Source organism: Gobius niger, assembly GCF_951799975.1.
Source record: "Gobius niger genome assembly, chromosome: 21".
Classification (NCBI taxonomy): domain Eukaryota; kingdom Metazoa; phylum Chordata; class Actinopteri; order Gobiiformes; family Gobiidae; genus Gobius; species Gobius niger.
Window position 1 is genome coordinate 21,134,898 of NC_136872.1, and position 15,481 is coordinate 21,150,378.

At 41.2% G+C, this 15,481-nt stretch overlaps 3 protein-coding genes across 4 annotated transcripts; all 3 read right to left on the minus strand.

Annotated features, from left to right (window-relative positions):
* Positions 1-776: 776 nt before the first annotated feature.
* On the minus strand, positions 777-11,214 carry LOC306980542 (uncharacterized protein). 2 transcript variants are annotated; one of them, XM_079579975.1, is made up of 7 exons: positions 11,090-11,214; positions 10,437-10,584; positions 10,233-10,353; positions 9,918-10,084; positions 9,569-9,719; positions 1,149-1,264; positions 777-819 (listed from the first exon to the last, which is right to left on the minus strand). In XM_079579975.1, exons 1-7 carry the CDS (start codon positions 11,138-11,140, stop codon positions 788-790), a joined length of 786 nt encoding a protein of 261 aa, XP_079436101.1. In that variant the 5' UTR covers positions 11,141-11,214; the 3' UTR covers positions 777-787. The 2 variants fall into 2 exon arrangements, with proteins under 2 accessions (XP_079436101.1, XP_079436100.1); XM_079579974.1 differs by lacking the exons at positions 777-819; positions 1,149-1,264 and adding exons at positions 8,852-8,930; positions 9,275-9,390.
* Positions 1,439-7,516, minus strand: LOC306980635 (uncharacterized protein; the record flags this gene model as incomplete). The annotated part of the gene is made up of 10 exons (XM_079580061.1): positions 7,417-7,516; positions 5,807-5,997; positions 5,490-5,637; positions 5,291-5,411; positions 4,967-5,145; positions 4,705-4,889; positions 2,289-2,436; positions 2,087-2,207; positions 1,772-1,938; positions 1,439-1,593 (listed from the first exon to the last, which is right to left on the minus strand). The coding sequence occupies exons 2-10, from the start codon at positions 5,948-5,950 to the stop codon at positions 1,439-1,441; spliced, it is 1,368 nt and encodes a 455-aa protein (XP_079436187.1). The 5' UTR covers positions 5,951-5,997; positions 7,417-7,516.
* A 111-nt stretch (positions 11,215-11,325) lies between the features above and the next one.
* LOC306981023 (uncharacterized protein) lies at positions 11,326-13,901 on the minus strand (the record flags this gene model as incomplete). The annotated part of the gene is made up of 5 exons (XM_079580569.1): positions 13,802-13,901; positions 12,192-12,382; positions 11,875-12,022; positions 11,676-11,796; positions 11,326-11,527 (listed from the first exon to the last, which is right to left on the minus strand). The coding sequence occupies exons 2-5, from the start codon at positions 12,333-12,335 to the stop codon at positions 11,326-11,328; spliced, it is 615 nt and encodes a 204-aa protein (XP_079436695.1). The 5' UTR covers positions 12,336-12,382; positions 13,802-13,901.
* Between the last annotated feature and the right edge of the window lie 1,580 nt (positions 13,902-15,481).

A 15,481-nucleotide genomic window follows, 5' to 3' on the forward strand; every position in this document is an offset into this window, starting at 1 on the left:
TGGTCTGTAAATGCACTAAATTTGAATAACTGCCTTGTATAAAACTGCTCTCTCAAAATGGCTGTAGTGAATGTCTTGAAATAGGCCTCTGTCTCTTTAAGAACCTCTGAGCCTTTCCGACACGCCCCCTCCACACGCTGTCTGTGGCGTCAGTGGGGAGGGGGTTCTGCTGAGGAGCAGTGGTTGATTACTCGGCTGGTGACGAAAGCTCGGAGGCGTCTCCAGGAGGTGGGGGCGTTCCTAGGAGGACTCAGGCAAACCTATCCCTAAAATGGCTGCCATCAGAGTTTTTACAGATTACTCAACAATACGTGAATGTGCCAAGGCAACACTTCAGGCATGTTTTTAATGAGGGAATGACATAATAACATGATGTAAAGCTTGAAAAAGTCGATTTTGCATAATACCCCCCCTTTAAGGAACATGCTCGAGCGGGACAGGCTAGTCTGTGAGTCCAGCATGGAGTCCCGCTCGAACGTCAAAGCTCATTACCGCACTCTGCAGTTTTGTCCTTCAATCTAATCTCGGACATACTGTGATGCTGAGATCCTTCTTAAGCATTCATGACATAACATAGCACCAAAAAGTTAGAAAAAAATCTTGACGATCCAACAAAGGGTCTGTCTCGAATGCTTAGAGACGCCTGCTTCAGCATTACGGAATTGTACTGTATGAACTTCGAACTTGTGTTGAGTGTCTCCAGCCTCAATCCGTGCTTAACAAGAAACAAACAGGACACAAGAAGTTTGCAATGGAATTTATTTAAGGTTTGTGATAATTCCAGACGTTAGTTAGTCTTTTTCTGCTCCTGAGGTCGAGCTGCGAGGAGGAAAACGTACGTCAGAAAATGCCTTAAAAAGAGAAGCTCAAAAACAGTGGTTCTCAAACAGTGGTACTTGGGGACATGACGACTAATTACAGATCTTAGTTGTGGTTTCAGCCCAGTCTAATCCTAGTATTTATTGAAAAAGTGACGTATTTTCATGTGTGATGAAGGTTTTTGCATTTTTGACGTAACAAATATTGTTTCTGGGCTATAAAATTATTAAAAATTTTTTTTACTTGTACTGGCCAAATGAATAACCAACCTTGACCCATTGCTTTCTAAATTGTAAAGAGTAAATTGTAAAACATTTGAGTTGTGGTACCTTTCACAGTGACATAAGTGTCAACAGTTGATACTGTGTCGTCCGGTCGACAGCTATAAAGACCTTCATTTTCTTTCGTCACATTTTTCAGTGTGATACTTCCCACGTTGCTCCACCTTGAAAACACAAGATTAGAGTTAGAAATGTAAATTTTTTTGTTTGCAATTAACGCTTTAGCAAATGACATCACAATGAAAGCACATTCTGAATATTTTTGTTGGCTATTTTATTCCCTCCCTTCTTTCTGCACATCGTCTGAACTGTTATTTTGTGTTCAAAGAAGCAATAGTTTACTCGAAGGTCATTGAGTTGCGCCTGAAGAACGTGTTCACTTTCTTCTCTGGCTTGATTTCGCCCGTGGTTTTGTTTTTCCGTAGACAGCGCAGTGTGAGGTCATCTCCCTCCATCACAGGAAGAGGCGGGGCTTCCAGAACGGCGGCTCCAACTGCACAAAAAATAAACACATTTAATTGATCAGAAACTGTCAGTGAGTTAGTTACAGAGTTATTCAGTCGTTGCAAGGAAATCGTAGCTTATTGAAACAGATGCGCAAGAGTTACATAATTCTTGGGCTGAATTGATGAAAGTTTGTTGAAAGATGACACAAAGGATCTTCCTCATACCTATGTTGGTCATGTTTAGGACGCTACTTCTTATTCCTGTCGTAGACTCGCACCAGAACAGATAATCAGTCCAGGGATATCCAAACTTCACAGTACAAGACAGGAGACCCGAGGAGGACAACTCTGACCGTTCACACTCCTTTATAACGCCTGTCCATTTGTCAAATCTAAACAGACACAATGATCATGCATTGATTCTTTCTTTCTTCAGAACATAACTTATCATTTCGTCAATCTTACGGCCCTGAGAAAGTCAACTATAGAAAGTCAAAACACACAATGAGGTTATATTCATGGCTGAGTAATGTGACTAACCCCTTTAACTTCCACTGGCTTTGGTCGTTGGGCAGCTGGCAGCCCATCGTCACCTCTTCATTGTGGAAAAACTGAGTTCTGTTGTGGCTTAAGACATTGATGGTCACTGGAGGCGACTCGTCTGCGGATATAAAAGATATCAGGATGATTAAGTAGCCTTCTTAAAGCTTCTGAACAGATACAGTCTTTAAATCTTACTCACCTTGGACCCAGATGAAACGATGCCAGGCGAGAGCAAAGACGTTTGAGAGAGTGCCATCATCCCAGCAGCTGTACACTCCAGAGTGCTCATGGGTAATGTTGCTTATTGTGTAGTTTATGGGCTTCGACGCTTGCTGGCTCAGTGCCACCTGTAACCACACACTGATGTATGTTGATTGATTTTATGGGTACAAATGTTTTCCCTTATTTGTGCATTTGTTTTAAAGCAATTATCTAAAACTCGTGACCCTGATCCCGCCCATCCTTCTGTATGACGTCTGTTTCCCACAGATTTTACTGACACTATGATGCTCTGGGTCCTCATTTAATCATTCAACCAATAATGTTTTTCTTTAAGTACTAGCTGAGACCCGGCCTTCGGCCAGGCCTCGCTAGTCTCCACATTTGATATTCTGAGATTATGAGTGATAATGTCCAACCCGTCACACAGTTCAGCTGTAGACCAGTGGTTCCCAACCCATTCCAAAAACTATGGCCACTACAAATGTGTAAAATAATGAATGCTAAAAATAATTTCAAACAAACTGCAATTGGAGTGTTTGATGCACCCGTACTCCTTTCTTATGAACTACAACGACAATATGTTCGCTAAACTCAGGGAATAGAATTCAAGAGACAGTGGGATAAGCATGGATAAATATTAAGGGTTCAGCTCTAACGGTGCGGTTCACGGTGCAGGACCCGTGGTTTGGTGCATCACGGTCGTGTACAATCAAAAAAATAATAAGTTGATTTTGAACTGAAATAGCCTAATGATCGTTGTTAGACAGTATTTATAACCTTACAATAAAATTGGCAATGCTTTCCAAGCTGCTTTAGAATAAAATGTACCTCTGAGCTCACAATACGTGAAAGCAAAATAGAAAACAAATGGTACAGCAGCAAAGTAAAAAAAAAAGAAAAAAACTACGCAGTTCAGGCCATGCGCTCGTTAAGTGGTAGTTTCATTTTCACTTTTACTCACACGGAGGATAAATCACTCGGAGCAGCGCGTTTGATCGCCCTGTTTGGATGCGCGCGCGCACACACACACGCGCGCACGCACACACGCGCGCACACACGCGCGCACACACGTACACACCGCCCTGTTTGGATGCGCGCACACGCACGGCAGTCAGATCTCGTGCACGCGCGTTTTTGTGACAGCGGGTTGTCCTCCGACAGCAGCACCGCGGTCCATATGGACCTGTGGCCAATGCCCGCGGCCGGTGGGATTGTCACGTGGGGGCCGGCCGCGGATGTAATAATAATAATAAGAGTAATAATGCATTAGAGCGCTTTTCCAGACGCTCAAAGTCGCTTAACAATTTGGTGCATTATTCATGGACAGGCAACCAGTCTGCGCACATCAGCCCCCAACACCAACCACACACACACTCACTACTCTCGCCAGGCTTCCTGGTGTTGCCAAACGGTCTCCCATCCCAGGTCTAACCAGGCCCTTCCCTGCTTAGCTTCAAAGTCGGTATGGGAAATAAACATGGCGGCGCCCAGGACGTCGGCCATTGAGATTGCGTTTTCTATAATAGATGCCATTGAAAGAGTCCATCCCTAAAAAGAGTGAAGGTCAAAGCCGAAGTGTAGGCGGTAAAAAGATCATTGTGTACAGTGCCTCTCGAAAGTATTCATACACCTTGGACTTTTGCACATTTTGTCATGTTTACAACCCTAAACATAAAGATTTCATTTTGATTTTTTTACTGAACGTTCACACACAAGTAACAGACAACTGTGAAGTGAAAGCTAAATGATACATGATTCCGTTATTTTTCAAAAAATAGAAAAGTGAAAAGTCTCCTTCTAATGTGACAGAGCTTGAGTTGTTTTTTAAAGATGAATGGGCTAAAATGTCAGTCTCTACATGTGCACATCTTGTAGAGTCAAACCCCAAAAGACTTGCTGCTGTTATTGCAGTTAAAGGGGGTTCCACAAAGTATTCATTCATGCTGTATTCATACTTATTCACGCCCCACTTTTCGGTTTTCTATTTTTTGAAAAATAACAGAATCATGTATCATTTTGCTTTCACTTCACAGTTGTCGGTTACTTGTGTGTGAACGTTCAGTAAAAAAACACAAAATAAAATCTTTATGTTTAGGGTTGTAAACATGACAGAATGTGCAAAAGTTCAAGGTGTATGAATACTTTTGATAGGCACTGTATGTGCGGTAATAATGTTTTGCTCTTTAATACTGTGTCCGGGCCAACAGGCATCAAAACTCAAAAAAGATAGATTTTTTTCTGTACCTGCTTTTGATACATTAATGTTTTCAATACCAATGGTACCTAAGAGAGAGGCCCTGTTCATAATGAGGACAAGGACAAAACTTGAACTGTTTGAGTGTAAGAGGATGCATCAGATGGGTCAGATAAAGACAGATGATTTTGTCCCAAACCGTCATGTCGTTTCCGGGGTTCCTCTTGGTCCAGATCAGCTGCAGGTCCAACTTGTCGCTGTTGTTCTGTTTGTCGAGTGCAACTTTACACTGAATGACCACAGAGTCGCCTTCTCTGACGAACCAGGCCGAGGTCACTTCAAATATGGTCACGAGGTAATCCAGGCCACCTCGCTTTGTAAATTCTTTGACCAAAATACATGCACTAGTTCAGCCATGGGTCTGTTTTTGACGAAACATTAAGCATTGAGACATTTCTTACCAGCTTGGGTCATATTAAAAATGTTGCTTTTCTGTCCAGTTGAAGATTCGCACCAAAATGGATCATATCGTCGAGTTTTAGAAGAGGGAAGTGGCAGTGAGGGAATGGTGCAGGAAAGAACATCACCAGATCGCTCTTGGTTTGGACATTCTGTGATGCTTCCAGTTTTTTCACTTGCACTGTGGAAAACAACAAAGATAAAGGGGAAAACTACTACTACTCCATACATTCAAGTGGAGTTGTAGGAAAACAGAGATAATAATTGAGAGCTGAAAGTTTGTACAAGGACCTCTCATCAGTAGTAAGTGGTTGTGGCTCACGAACCTCATGATTTTCCACTCTGACTGGTCATTGGGCAGTTTACATCCGATCGTAAATGTTGTGTCATGAAAATACTTTACTCTGTTGACTTTGAGAATCTCGAGACTCGCAGCTGGAGAAGAATCTGTAAGGCATTTATCAAGTTGTTCGGCTTCATAGAAAAGGGAGGCAGGTTGTTTCACGGATTGGAAATATAATTTACCATTGACCCAGATTAACTTGTGAGCACTTTCCACTGTTATTTGTGGGTGAGTGGTGACGCCCCCACAGCTGTACAGCCCCCTGTCCTCAAGACTGACCGGGTTCAGAGTGTAGGAGATCCCTTTGGAGGATGGTGTTGTGGGAAGTATCTGTCAGAAAAGATATTTTAGTGAAAGGATCTTACTGTGTTTAGACACATTCATCATCACACAGACAGAGGTGTGAGAAGTGGGTTGATCTACTTTTTTTCTATGGTTTTACATGTGTGCTCTTCCTATTAACATTTCTGATATTCCCTTCTTTGTGTTATTTTTGCACCTCTATAGACGACATTGTTGTCTTCTCCAGATGTAGATTGAGCTTCTCTGTCTCTTCCAGGTCTGAGCCTGGGGACAGGGAACATCTGATCTCTACAGAGGATCCCACCGACAGGCTCCAGGGCTCAGGGCCATCCACCTCCATCTGCAGCTGCAAAACTCTGTCCTCTGTGGACCTGGACGTACGGACATCTGTGGGCAAAATCATGACCATAAAGTTATAGAGGTGCTCAAATGTTCATTGGCCCGCCAGAGGGTGACCTATCTTTTGCGTCCGTGTAAGGTTAATACTAGCTCTCTTAACTTTTCCCATTCATTCTCAATGGTAAGCCCTCACAGCATGGATGCAGTACACTTTTTGGCCACCTGCATTAAATTGGGGGCGCTGTTTCGCTCCTCCCGCAAAGATGAGGAAACACTGTTGTCGCTCATTGTTTATCAATCACACAGAGCGTCGTAGCACAACGACTTTACCAGTTTTCCAACTTGTATTGCAAAGGTTTTTGACATCAACAAAATTGACTTTTGAAAGAATGTCTGCTGACTGACACTTTCAAAATTATCTAATATCGCATTTTCTTTGAGTTAATGAATGAAGTAAAGTCACAGTAGGTACTATAGAAACAGGCGTCACCATGACACTGATAAGCTCTTGTTTTGCCGTAATGGAAAGTAACGAAGAAAAACAAACAAGTAAAACTACAAACTTTGGTAGTTCAACAAATCCAGACTCAGAGGTCACTCACTGACTCACACCTTGATGACATACGAGCCAGATGCAACCTGACATTACCAGGCTCATAATGTCCAGTATAAGCAGTTTGCTAAAGATGCACGGATTGTTGTTGTTCCCATTTTTTACTCAATATTGCTCAAATTTGTAGCTCCCATTGTTGATTTTTTTCACCTAAATCTAGGCTTTGCCAGAGTTCACATTTGTTTTAGTGTAGCAGGATATTTGCACAGATAGAATAAAATGCAAGCACCGAAAATAAATAAATATTTTTTTACAGTTATATGTCTTCCACGTCTGAAATCGCTGTGTTTGGCCTGAGGCCAAAGGCACATTTTCCTTTTGGCCCTTGGAGACAAAAAGTTTGGGCACCCCCTGTATAACAGGTTCAAACTTCTGCATTCTAGACTTTTCTAGAATTTTCAGATGAGTTCGAGTAATTCAAAGTGAACAGCCTGAAGTTCACATGTTCTCAGTTCCTTTCCAGCACTTTCCAAGTTGCTCCCCAAAGGTTTTCTACTTTTCTGGCTTGATAAGTTCATATTGATCACATCGAAAGAAACATTTTCTCTTTTTTCACCAAATTATTCACTTATGATTTAATGCAATCTGCAAACATACAACGTTTTGAGCTGAATCTTCCTTTTCAATATATCCAAAAATAAGAAGCTTCAATGGGAGGAAAAGGTTGCAGATTCCTGAACACATATCTTTAAAAGCCTATTGATTGGCCCCTTCAGGCACATTAATATTGTTCAAGCGTGACCAAATGGAGGTTTAATTTCCCAAACGATTCAGGATAAAAACAACAAAATGGTCTAACCACATATGGCTGAGCACAAAACAATCAGTATAACACTGAAAGCACAAAGACTTACCTTGACCTGGAGCTGGCTCGATGCTCAGCTGTTCTCCCAGGCAGACGAGGCCACAAAAAACTGAATCCGAAACACAGATAATTTTACTGTTTACATTTAGTTATTAAATCGTTTTAAAGATATGAATTTGACTCACGAAGCAGTGCAGAGAGACTCATCGTTTCAATGTTGCACATTTGTCATTATTGATCTATTTATGCTCTTGTGAAATGGACTTTGATTAGTTTAGTTTGTTTATACAGTCTGACAGGGTTCAGTCATGGAAATCCTGGAAAAGTTTTAGAATTTTAAGAAAGTTATTTTGGAATCCTAAAATATCACAGGAAAAAATAATGGGTCAATCAAAAGTAAATCAGGAATCACGGCGCACGTTTATATTCAGGCTGTGGTTTGGCCCCTGCGGTCGACCGGTCGAGGTTCAGTCAGTGTTCCTATAGTCTTACCTGAAGATCAACACATTTCACATTCTATTAAGGTTTATTTGATTGTTGGAGAAAAATAATCGTTTTAGGAGTCACTTTAGCCGCTTAAAGGGCATTAGACAGGTTTTAATACTTTTGAAAATATGACTTATTTAGATTATATCTGTTGAAAGTGTGACGGTGCGCCCTCTAGGGACAATGTCAAAAGTATAAAAGGTCACGTCTATCTACGCTCTGCCTCTGGTCTTTGTTCTCGGAGAATCCAGGTGGTGCCTCTTGAGTTTGCAGAGCAGGCTGACACGTAGAGCGAGCTTTTATATAAAGGAAAGAAATCGATCTGGCTCTAACCAATGCATTAACATGGTCGGCACGGCAACAGTTTAAAATTGTTTGCCTCTATCTATGTCACTTCCTGTCAGTGTTCAAGGGAAAACTATAAACATCACATAACGGGGCGACAGTGGTGCAGATGGTAGAGCGGGTCGTCTCATGATCGGAAGGTTGGGGGTTCGAATCCCACCTCCAGAAGGTGCACACTGTCGTTGTGTCCTTGGGCAAGACACTTTACCCACATTGCCCTCAGTGTCTGCGTACACTGGTGTATGAATGAGAGTATGCATGGGTGACTGGATCCTTGCTGTAAAGCGCTTTGAGTGCCTAATGTAGGTGGAAAAGCGCTATATAAGTTGAGACCATTTACCATAAAATGGTCAAACTAAAGAAAGCTGGCTAAAACTTTTAACAAAATTGTGCTAACTATGTTTTAGCAAAAATTGTGCTCATATGCACTTTAAGGCTTTCTGTAGAACATCACAGTTAATCACAGACAAGGCAGAACTTATAAATAAACCAAAATAAATAAATAAATTGCACAGCCATAACAAACTGAAGAGAAATCTGATCAGTTTTACAAATACTATATATTTTTTTTAGCTCAGATTCAACCAGATCTAGTTTTCTGAGTGTCTCCAGCCTCAATCTGTGCTTAACACGAAACAAACAGGACACGAGAAGTTTGCAATGGAATTTATTTAAGGTTTGTGATAATTCCAGAGGTTGTCTAGTTCGTCTTCTTCTGCTCCTGAGGTCGAGCTGCGAGGAGGAAAACGTACGTCAGAAAATGTCTTAAAAAGAGAAGCTCAAAAACAGTGGTTCTCAAACAGCGGTACTTGGGCACATGACGACTAATTACAGATCTTAGTTGTGGTTTCAGCCCAGTCTAATCCTGATCTGTTGTTTATTTAATCTTTTGGCGGCGAATTTATTGAAAAAGTGACGTATTTTCATGTGTGATGAAGGTTTTTGCATTTTTGACGTTACAAATATTGTTTCTGGGCTATAAAGTTATTAATTTTTTCTTGTACTTGTACTGGCCAAATGAATAACCAACCTTAAACCGTTGCTTTCTAAATTGTAAACCATTTGAGTTGTGGTACCTTTCACAGTGACATAAGTGTCAAGAGTTGATACTCTGTCGTCCGGCCGACAGTTATAAAGACCTTCATTTTCTTTGGTCACATTTTTCAGTGTGATGCTTCCCACGTTGCTCCACCTTGAAAACACAAGATTAGAGTTAGAAATGTCTATATTTTTGTTTTCAATTAACACTTTAGCAAATGACTGCACAATGAAAGCACATTCTGAATATTTTTGTTGGCTATTTTATTCCCTCCCTTCTTTCTGCACATCGTCTGAACTGTTATTTTGTGTTCAAAGAAGCAATAGTTTACTCGAAGGTTCTTGAGTTGTGCTTGAAGAACGTGTCCACTTTCTTCTCTGGCTTGATTTCGCCCGTGGTTCTGTTTTTCCGTAAACAGCGCAGCGTGAGGTCATCCCCCTCCATCACAGGAAGAGGCGGGGCTTCCAGAACGGCGTCTCCAACTGCACAAGAAATAAAAACATTGATCAGAAACTGTCACATGGGCTGAGTTATTACAGAGTTATTCAGTCGTTGCAAGAAAATCGTAGCTTATTGAAACAGATGCGCAAGAGTTACATAATTCTTGGGCTGAATTGATGAAAGTTTGTTGAAAGATGTTTTGATGTTGTTTCTCATTTCACAAAGGATCTTCCTCATACCTGTATTGGTCATGTTTAGGACGTTGCTTCTTATTCCTGTCGTAGACTCGCACCAGAACAGGAAATCAGTCCAGGGATATCCAAACTTCACAGTACAAGACAGGAGACCCGAGGAGGACAACTCTGACCGCTCACACTCCTTTATAACGCCTGTCCATTCGTCAAATCTAAACAGACACAATGATCATGCATTGATTCTTTCTTTCTTCAGAACATAACTTATCATTTCTTCAATCTTACGGCCCTGAGAAAGTCAACTATAGAAAGTCAAAACACACAATGAGGTTTTATTCATGGCTGAGTAATGTGACTGACCCCTTTAACTTCCACTGGCTTTGGTCGTTGGGCAGCTGGCAGCCCATCGTCACCTCTTCATTGTGGAAAAACTGAGTTCTGTTGTGGCTTAAGACATTGATGGTCACTGGAGGCGACTCGTCTGCGGATATGAAAGACATAACAGGATGATTAAGTAGCCTTCTTAATGCTTCTGAGCAGATACAGTCTTTAAATCTTACTCACCTTGGACCCAGATGAAATGATGCCAGGCGAGAGCAAAGACGTTTGAGAGAGTGCCATCATCCCAGCAGCTGTACACTCCCGAGTGCTCATGGGTAATGTTGCTTATTGTGTAGTTTATGGGTTTCAACGCTTGCTGGCTCAGTGCCACCTGTAACCACATACTGATGTAGATTGATGGGTACAAATGTTTTCCCTTATTTGTGCATTTAAAGCAATTGTCTAAAACTCGTGACCCTGATCCTGCCCATCCTTCTGTATGACGTCTCTTTCCCACAGATTTTACTGACACTATGATGCTCTGGGTCCTCATTTAATCATTCAGTAACATTTTTCTTTAAATATGCCATTGAGAGAGTCCATCCCTAAAAAGAGTGAAGGTCAAAGCCAAAGTGTAGGCGGTAAAAAGATCATTGTGTATGTGCAGTAATAATGTTTTGTTCTTTAATACTGTGTCCGGACCAACAGGCATCAAAACTCTCAAAAGATAGATTTTTTTTCTGTACCTGCTTTTGATACATTAATGTTTTCAATACCAATGGTACCTAAGAGAGAGGCCCTGTTCATAATGAGGACAAGGACAAAACTTGAACTGTATGTGAGCGTAAGAGGATGCATCAGATGGGTCACATAAAGACAGATGATTTGTCCCAAACCGTCATGTCGTTTCCGGGGTTCCTCTTGGTCCAGATCAGCTGCAGGTCCATTTTGTCACTGTTGTTCTGTTTGTCGAGTCCAACTTTACACTGAATGACCACAGAGTCGCCTTCTCTGACGAACCAGGCCGAGGTCACTTCAAACCTGGTCACGAGGTAATCCAGGCCACCTCGCTCCTCTTCTTTGACCAAAATACATGCACTAGTTCAGCCATGGGTCTGTTTTTGACGAAACATTAAGCATTGAGACATTTCTTACCAGCTTGGGTCATATTAAAAATGTTGCTTTTCTGTCTAGTCGAAGATTCGCACCAAAATGGATCATATCGTCGAGTTTTAGAAACGGGAAGTGGCAGTGAGGGAATGGTGCAGGAAAGAACATCACCAGATCGCTCTTGGTTTGGACATTCTGTGATGCTTCCAGTTTTTTCACTTGCACTGTGGAAAACAACAAAGACAAAGGGGAAAACTACTACAAGTCCATATATTCAAGTGGAGTTGTAGGAAAACAGAGATAATAATTGAGAGCTGAAAGTTTGTACAAGGACCTCTCAGTAGAAATGGTAAGTAGTTGTGGCTCACGAACCTCATGATTTTCCACTCTGACTGGTCATTGGGCAGTTTACATCCGATCGTAAATGATTTGTCGTAGAAATACTTTACTCTGTTGACTTTGAGAATCTCGAGACTCGCAGCTGGAGAAGAATCTGTAAGGCATTTATCAAGTTGTTCGGCTTCCAAGAAAAGGGAGGCAGGTTGTTTCACGGATTGGAAATATAATTTACCATTGACCCAGATTAACTTGTGAGCACTTTCCACTGTTATTTGTGGGTGAGTGGTGACGCCCCCACAGCTGTACAGCCCCCTGTCCTCAAGACTGACCGGGTTCAGAGTGTAGGAGATCCCTTTGGAGGATGGTGTTGTGGGAAGTCTCTGTCAGAAAAGATATTTTAGTGAAAGGATCTTACTGTGTTTAGACACATTCATCATCACACAGACAGAGGTGTGAGAAGTGGGTTGATCTACTTTTTTTCTATGGTTTTACATGTGTGCCCTTCCTATTAACATTTCTGATATTCCCTTCTTTGTGTTATTTTTGCACCTCTATAGACGACATTGTTGTCTTCTCCAGATGTAGATTGAGCTTCTCTGTCTCTTCCAGGTCTGAGCCTGGGGACAGGGAACATCTGATCTCTACAGAGGATCCCACCGACAGGCTCCAGGGCTCAGGGCCATCCACCTCCATCTGCAGCTGCAAAACTCTGTCCTCTGTGGACCTGGACGTACGGACATCTGTGGGCAACATCATGACCATAAAGTTATAGAGGTGCTCAAATTTTCATTGGCCCGCCAGAGGGTGACCTATCTTTTGCGTCCGTGTAAGGTTAATACTAGCTCTCTTAACTTTTCCCATTCATTCTCAATGGTAAGCCCTCACAGCATGGATGCAGTACACTTTTTGGCCACCTGCATTAAATTGGCGGCGCTGTTTTGCTCCTCCCGCAAAGATGAGGAAACACTGTTGTCGCTCATTGTTTATCAATCACACAGAGCGTCGTAGCACAACGACTTTACCAGTTTTCCAACTTTTATTGCAAAGGTTTTTGACATCAACAAAATTGACTTTTGAAAGAATGTCTGCTGACTGACACTTTCAAAACTATCTAATATCGCATTTTCTTTGAGTTAATGAATGAAGTAAAGTCACAGTAGGTACTATAGAAACAGGCGTCACCATGACACTGATAAGCTCTTGTTTTGCCGTAATGGAAAGTAACGAAGAAAAACAAACAAGTAAAACTACAAACTTTGGTAGTTCAACAAATCCAGACTCAGAGGTCACTCACTGACTCACACCTTGATGACATACGAGCCAGATGCAACCTGACATTAACAGGCTCATAATGTCCAGTATAAGCAGTTTGCTAAAGATGCACGGATTGTTGTTGTTCCCATTTTTTACTCAATATTGCTCAAATTTGTAGCTCCCATTGTTGATTTTTTTCACCTAAATCTAGGCTTTGCCAGAGTTCACATTTGTTTTAGTGTAGCAGGATATTTGCACAGATAGAATAAAATGCAAGCACCGAAAATAAATAAATATTTTTTTACAGTTATATGTCTTCCACGTCTGAAATCGCTGTGTTTGGCCTGAGGCCAAAGGCACATTTTCCTTTTGGCCCTTGGAGACAAAAGGTTTGGGCACCCCCTGTATAACAGGTTCAAACTTCTGCATTCTAGACTTTTCTAGAATTTTCAGATGAGTTCGAGTAATTCAAAGTGAACAGCCTGAAGTTCACATGTTCTCAGTTTCTTTCCAGCACTTTCCAAGTTGCTCCCCAAAGGTTTTCTACTTTTCTGGCTTGATAAGTTCATATTGATCACATCGAAAGAAGCATTTTCTCTTTTTTCACCAAATTATTCACTTATGATTTAATGCAATCTGCAAACATACAACGTTTTGAGCTGAATCTTCCTTTTCAATATATCCAAAAATAAGAAGCTTCAATGGGAGGAAAAGGTTGCAGATTCCTGAACACATATCTTTAAAAGCCTATTGATTGGCCCCTTCAGGCACATTAATATTGTTCAAGCGTGACCAAATGGAGGTTTCATTTCCCAAACGATTCAGGATAAAAACAACAAAATGGTCTAACCACATATGGCTGAGCACAAAACAATCAGTATAACATTGAAAGCACAAAGACTTACCTTGACCTGGAGCTGGCTCGATGCTCAGCTGTTCTCCCAGGCAGACGAGGCCACAAAAAACTGAATCCGAAACACAGATAATTTTACTGTTTACATTTAGTTATTAAATCGTTTTAAAGATATGAATTTGACTCACGAAGCAGTGCAGAGAGACTCATCGTTTCAATGTTGCACATTTGTCATTATTGATCTATTTATGCTCTTGTGAAATGGACTTTGATTAGTTTAGTTTGTTTATACAGCCTGTGTCCTGACAGGGTTCAGTCATGGAAATTCTGGAAAAGTTTTGTAATTTAAGAAAGTTATTTTGGAATCTTGAAATATCACAGGAAAAAATAATGGGTCAATCAAAAGTAAATCAGGAATCACGGCGCACGTTTATATTCAGGCTGTGGTTTGGCCCCTGCGGTCGACCGGTCGAGGTTCAGTCAGTGTTCCTATAGTCTTACCTGAAGATCAACACATTTCACATTCTATTAAGGTTTATTTGATTGTTGGAGAAAAATAATCGTTTTAGGAGTCACTTTAGCCGCTTAAAGGGCATTAGACAGGTTTTAATACTTTTGAAAATATGACTTATTTAGATTATATCTGTTGAAAGTGTGACGGTGCGCCCTCTAGGGACAATGTCAAAAGTATAAAAGGTCACGCCTATCTACGCTCTGCCTCTGGTCTTTGTTCTCGGAGAATCCAGGTGGTGCCTCTTGAGTTTGCAGAGCAGGCTGACACGTAGAGCGAGCTTTTATATAAAGGAAAGAAATCGATCTGGCTCTAACCAATGCATTAACATGGTCGGCACGGCAACAGTTTAAAATTGTTTGCCTCTATCTATGTCACTTCCTGTCAGTGTTCAAGGGAAAACTATAAACATCACATGACGGGGCAACAGTGGTGCAGATGGTAGAGCGGGTCGTCTCATGATCAGAAGGTCGGGGTTCGAATCCCACCTCCAGAAGGTGCACACTGTCGTTGTGTCCTTGGGCAAGACACTTTACCCACATTGCCCCAGTGTCTGCGTACACTGGTGTATGAATGGGTGACTGGATCCTTGCTGTAAAGTGCTTTGAGTGCCTAATGTAGGTGGAAAAGCGCTATATAAGTTGAGACCATTTACCATAAAATGGTCAAACTAAAGAAAGCTGGCTAAAACTTTTAACAAAATTGTGCTAACTATGTTTTAGCAAAAATTGTGCTCATATGCACTTTAAGGCTTTCTGTAGAACATCACAGTTAATCACAGACAAGGCAGAACTTATAAATAAACCAAAATAAATAAATAAATTGCACAGCCATAACAAACTGAAGAGAAATCTGATCAGTTTTACAAATACTATAGATTTTTTTTAGCTCAGATTCAACCAGATCTAGTTTTCTGAGTGTCTCCAGCCTCAATCTGTGCTTAACACGAAACAAACAGGACACGAGAAGTTTGCAATGGAATTTATTTAAGGTTTGTGATAATTCCAGAGGTCGTCTAGTTCGTCTTCTTCTGCTCCTGAGGTCGAGCTGCGAGGAGGAAAACGTACGTCAGAAAATGTCTTAAAAAGAGAAGCTCAAAAACAGTGGTTCTCAAACAGCGGTACTTGGGCACATGACGACTAATTACAGATCTTAGTTGTGGTTTCAGCCCAGTCTAATCCTGATCTGTTGTTAATTTAATCTTTTGGGGGCGAATTTATT

Excerpts from the sequence above, each read along its gene's own strand:
- LOC306980542 (XM_079579975.1), bottom strand. The coding sequence starts at position 11,140 with ATGGACCTGCAGCTGATCTGGACCAAGAGGAACCCCGGAAACGACATG. Across the intron at positions 10,354-10,436 it reads TCATTTCATCTGGGTCCAAG|ACGAGTCGCCTCCAGTGACC; the intron begins GTGAGTAAGATT and ends TCATATCCGCAG. Across the intron at positions 820-1,148 it reads CACTTATGTCACTGTGAAAG|CTCGACCTCAGGAGCAGAAA; the intron begins GTACCACAACTC and ends TCCTCCTCGCAG.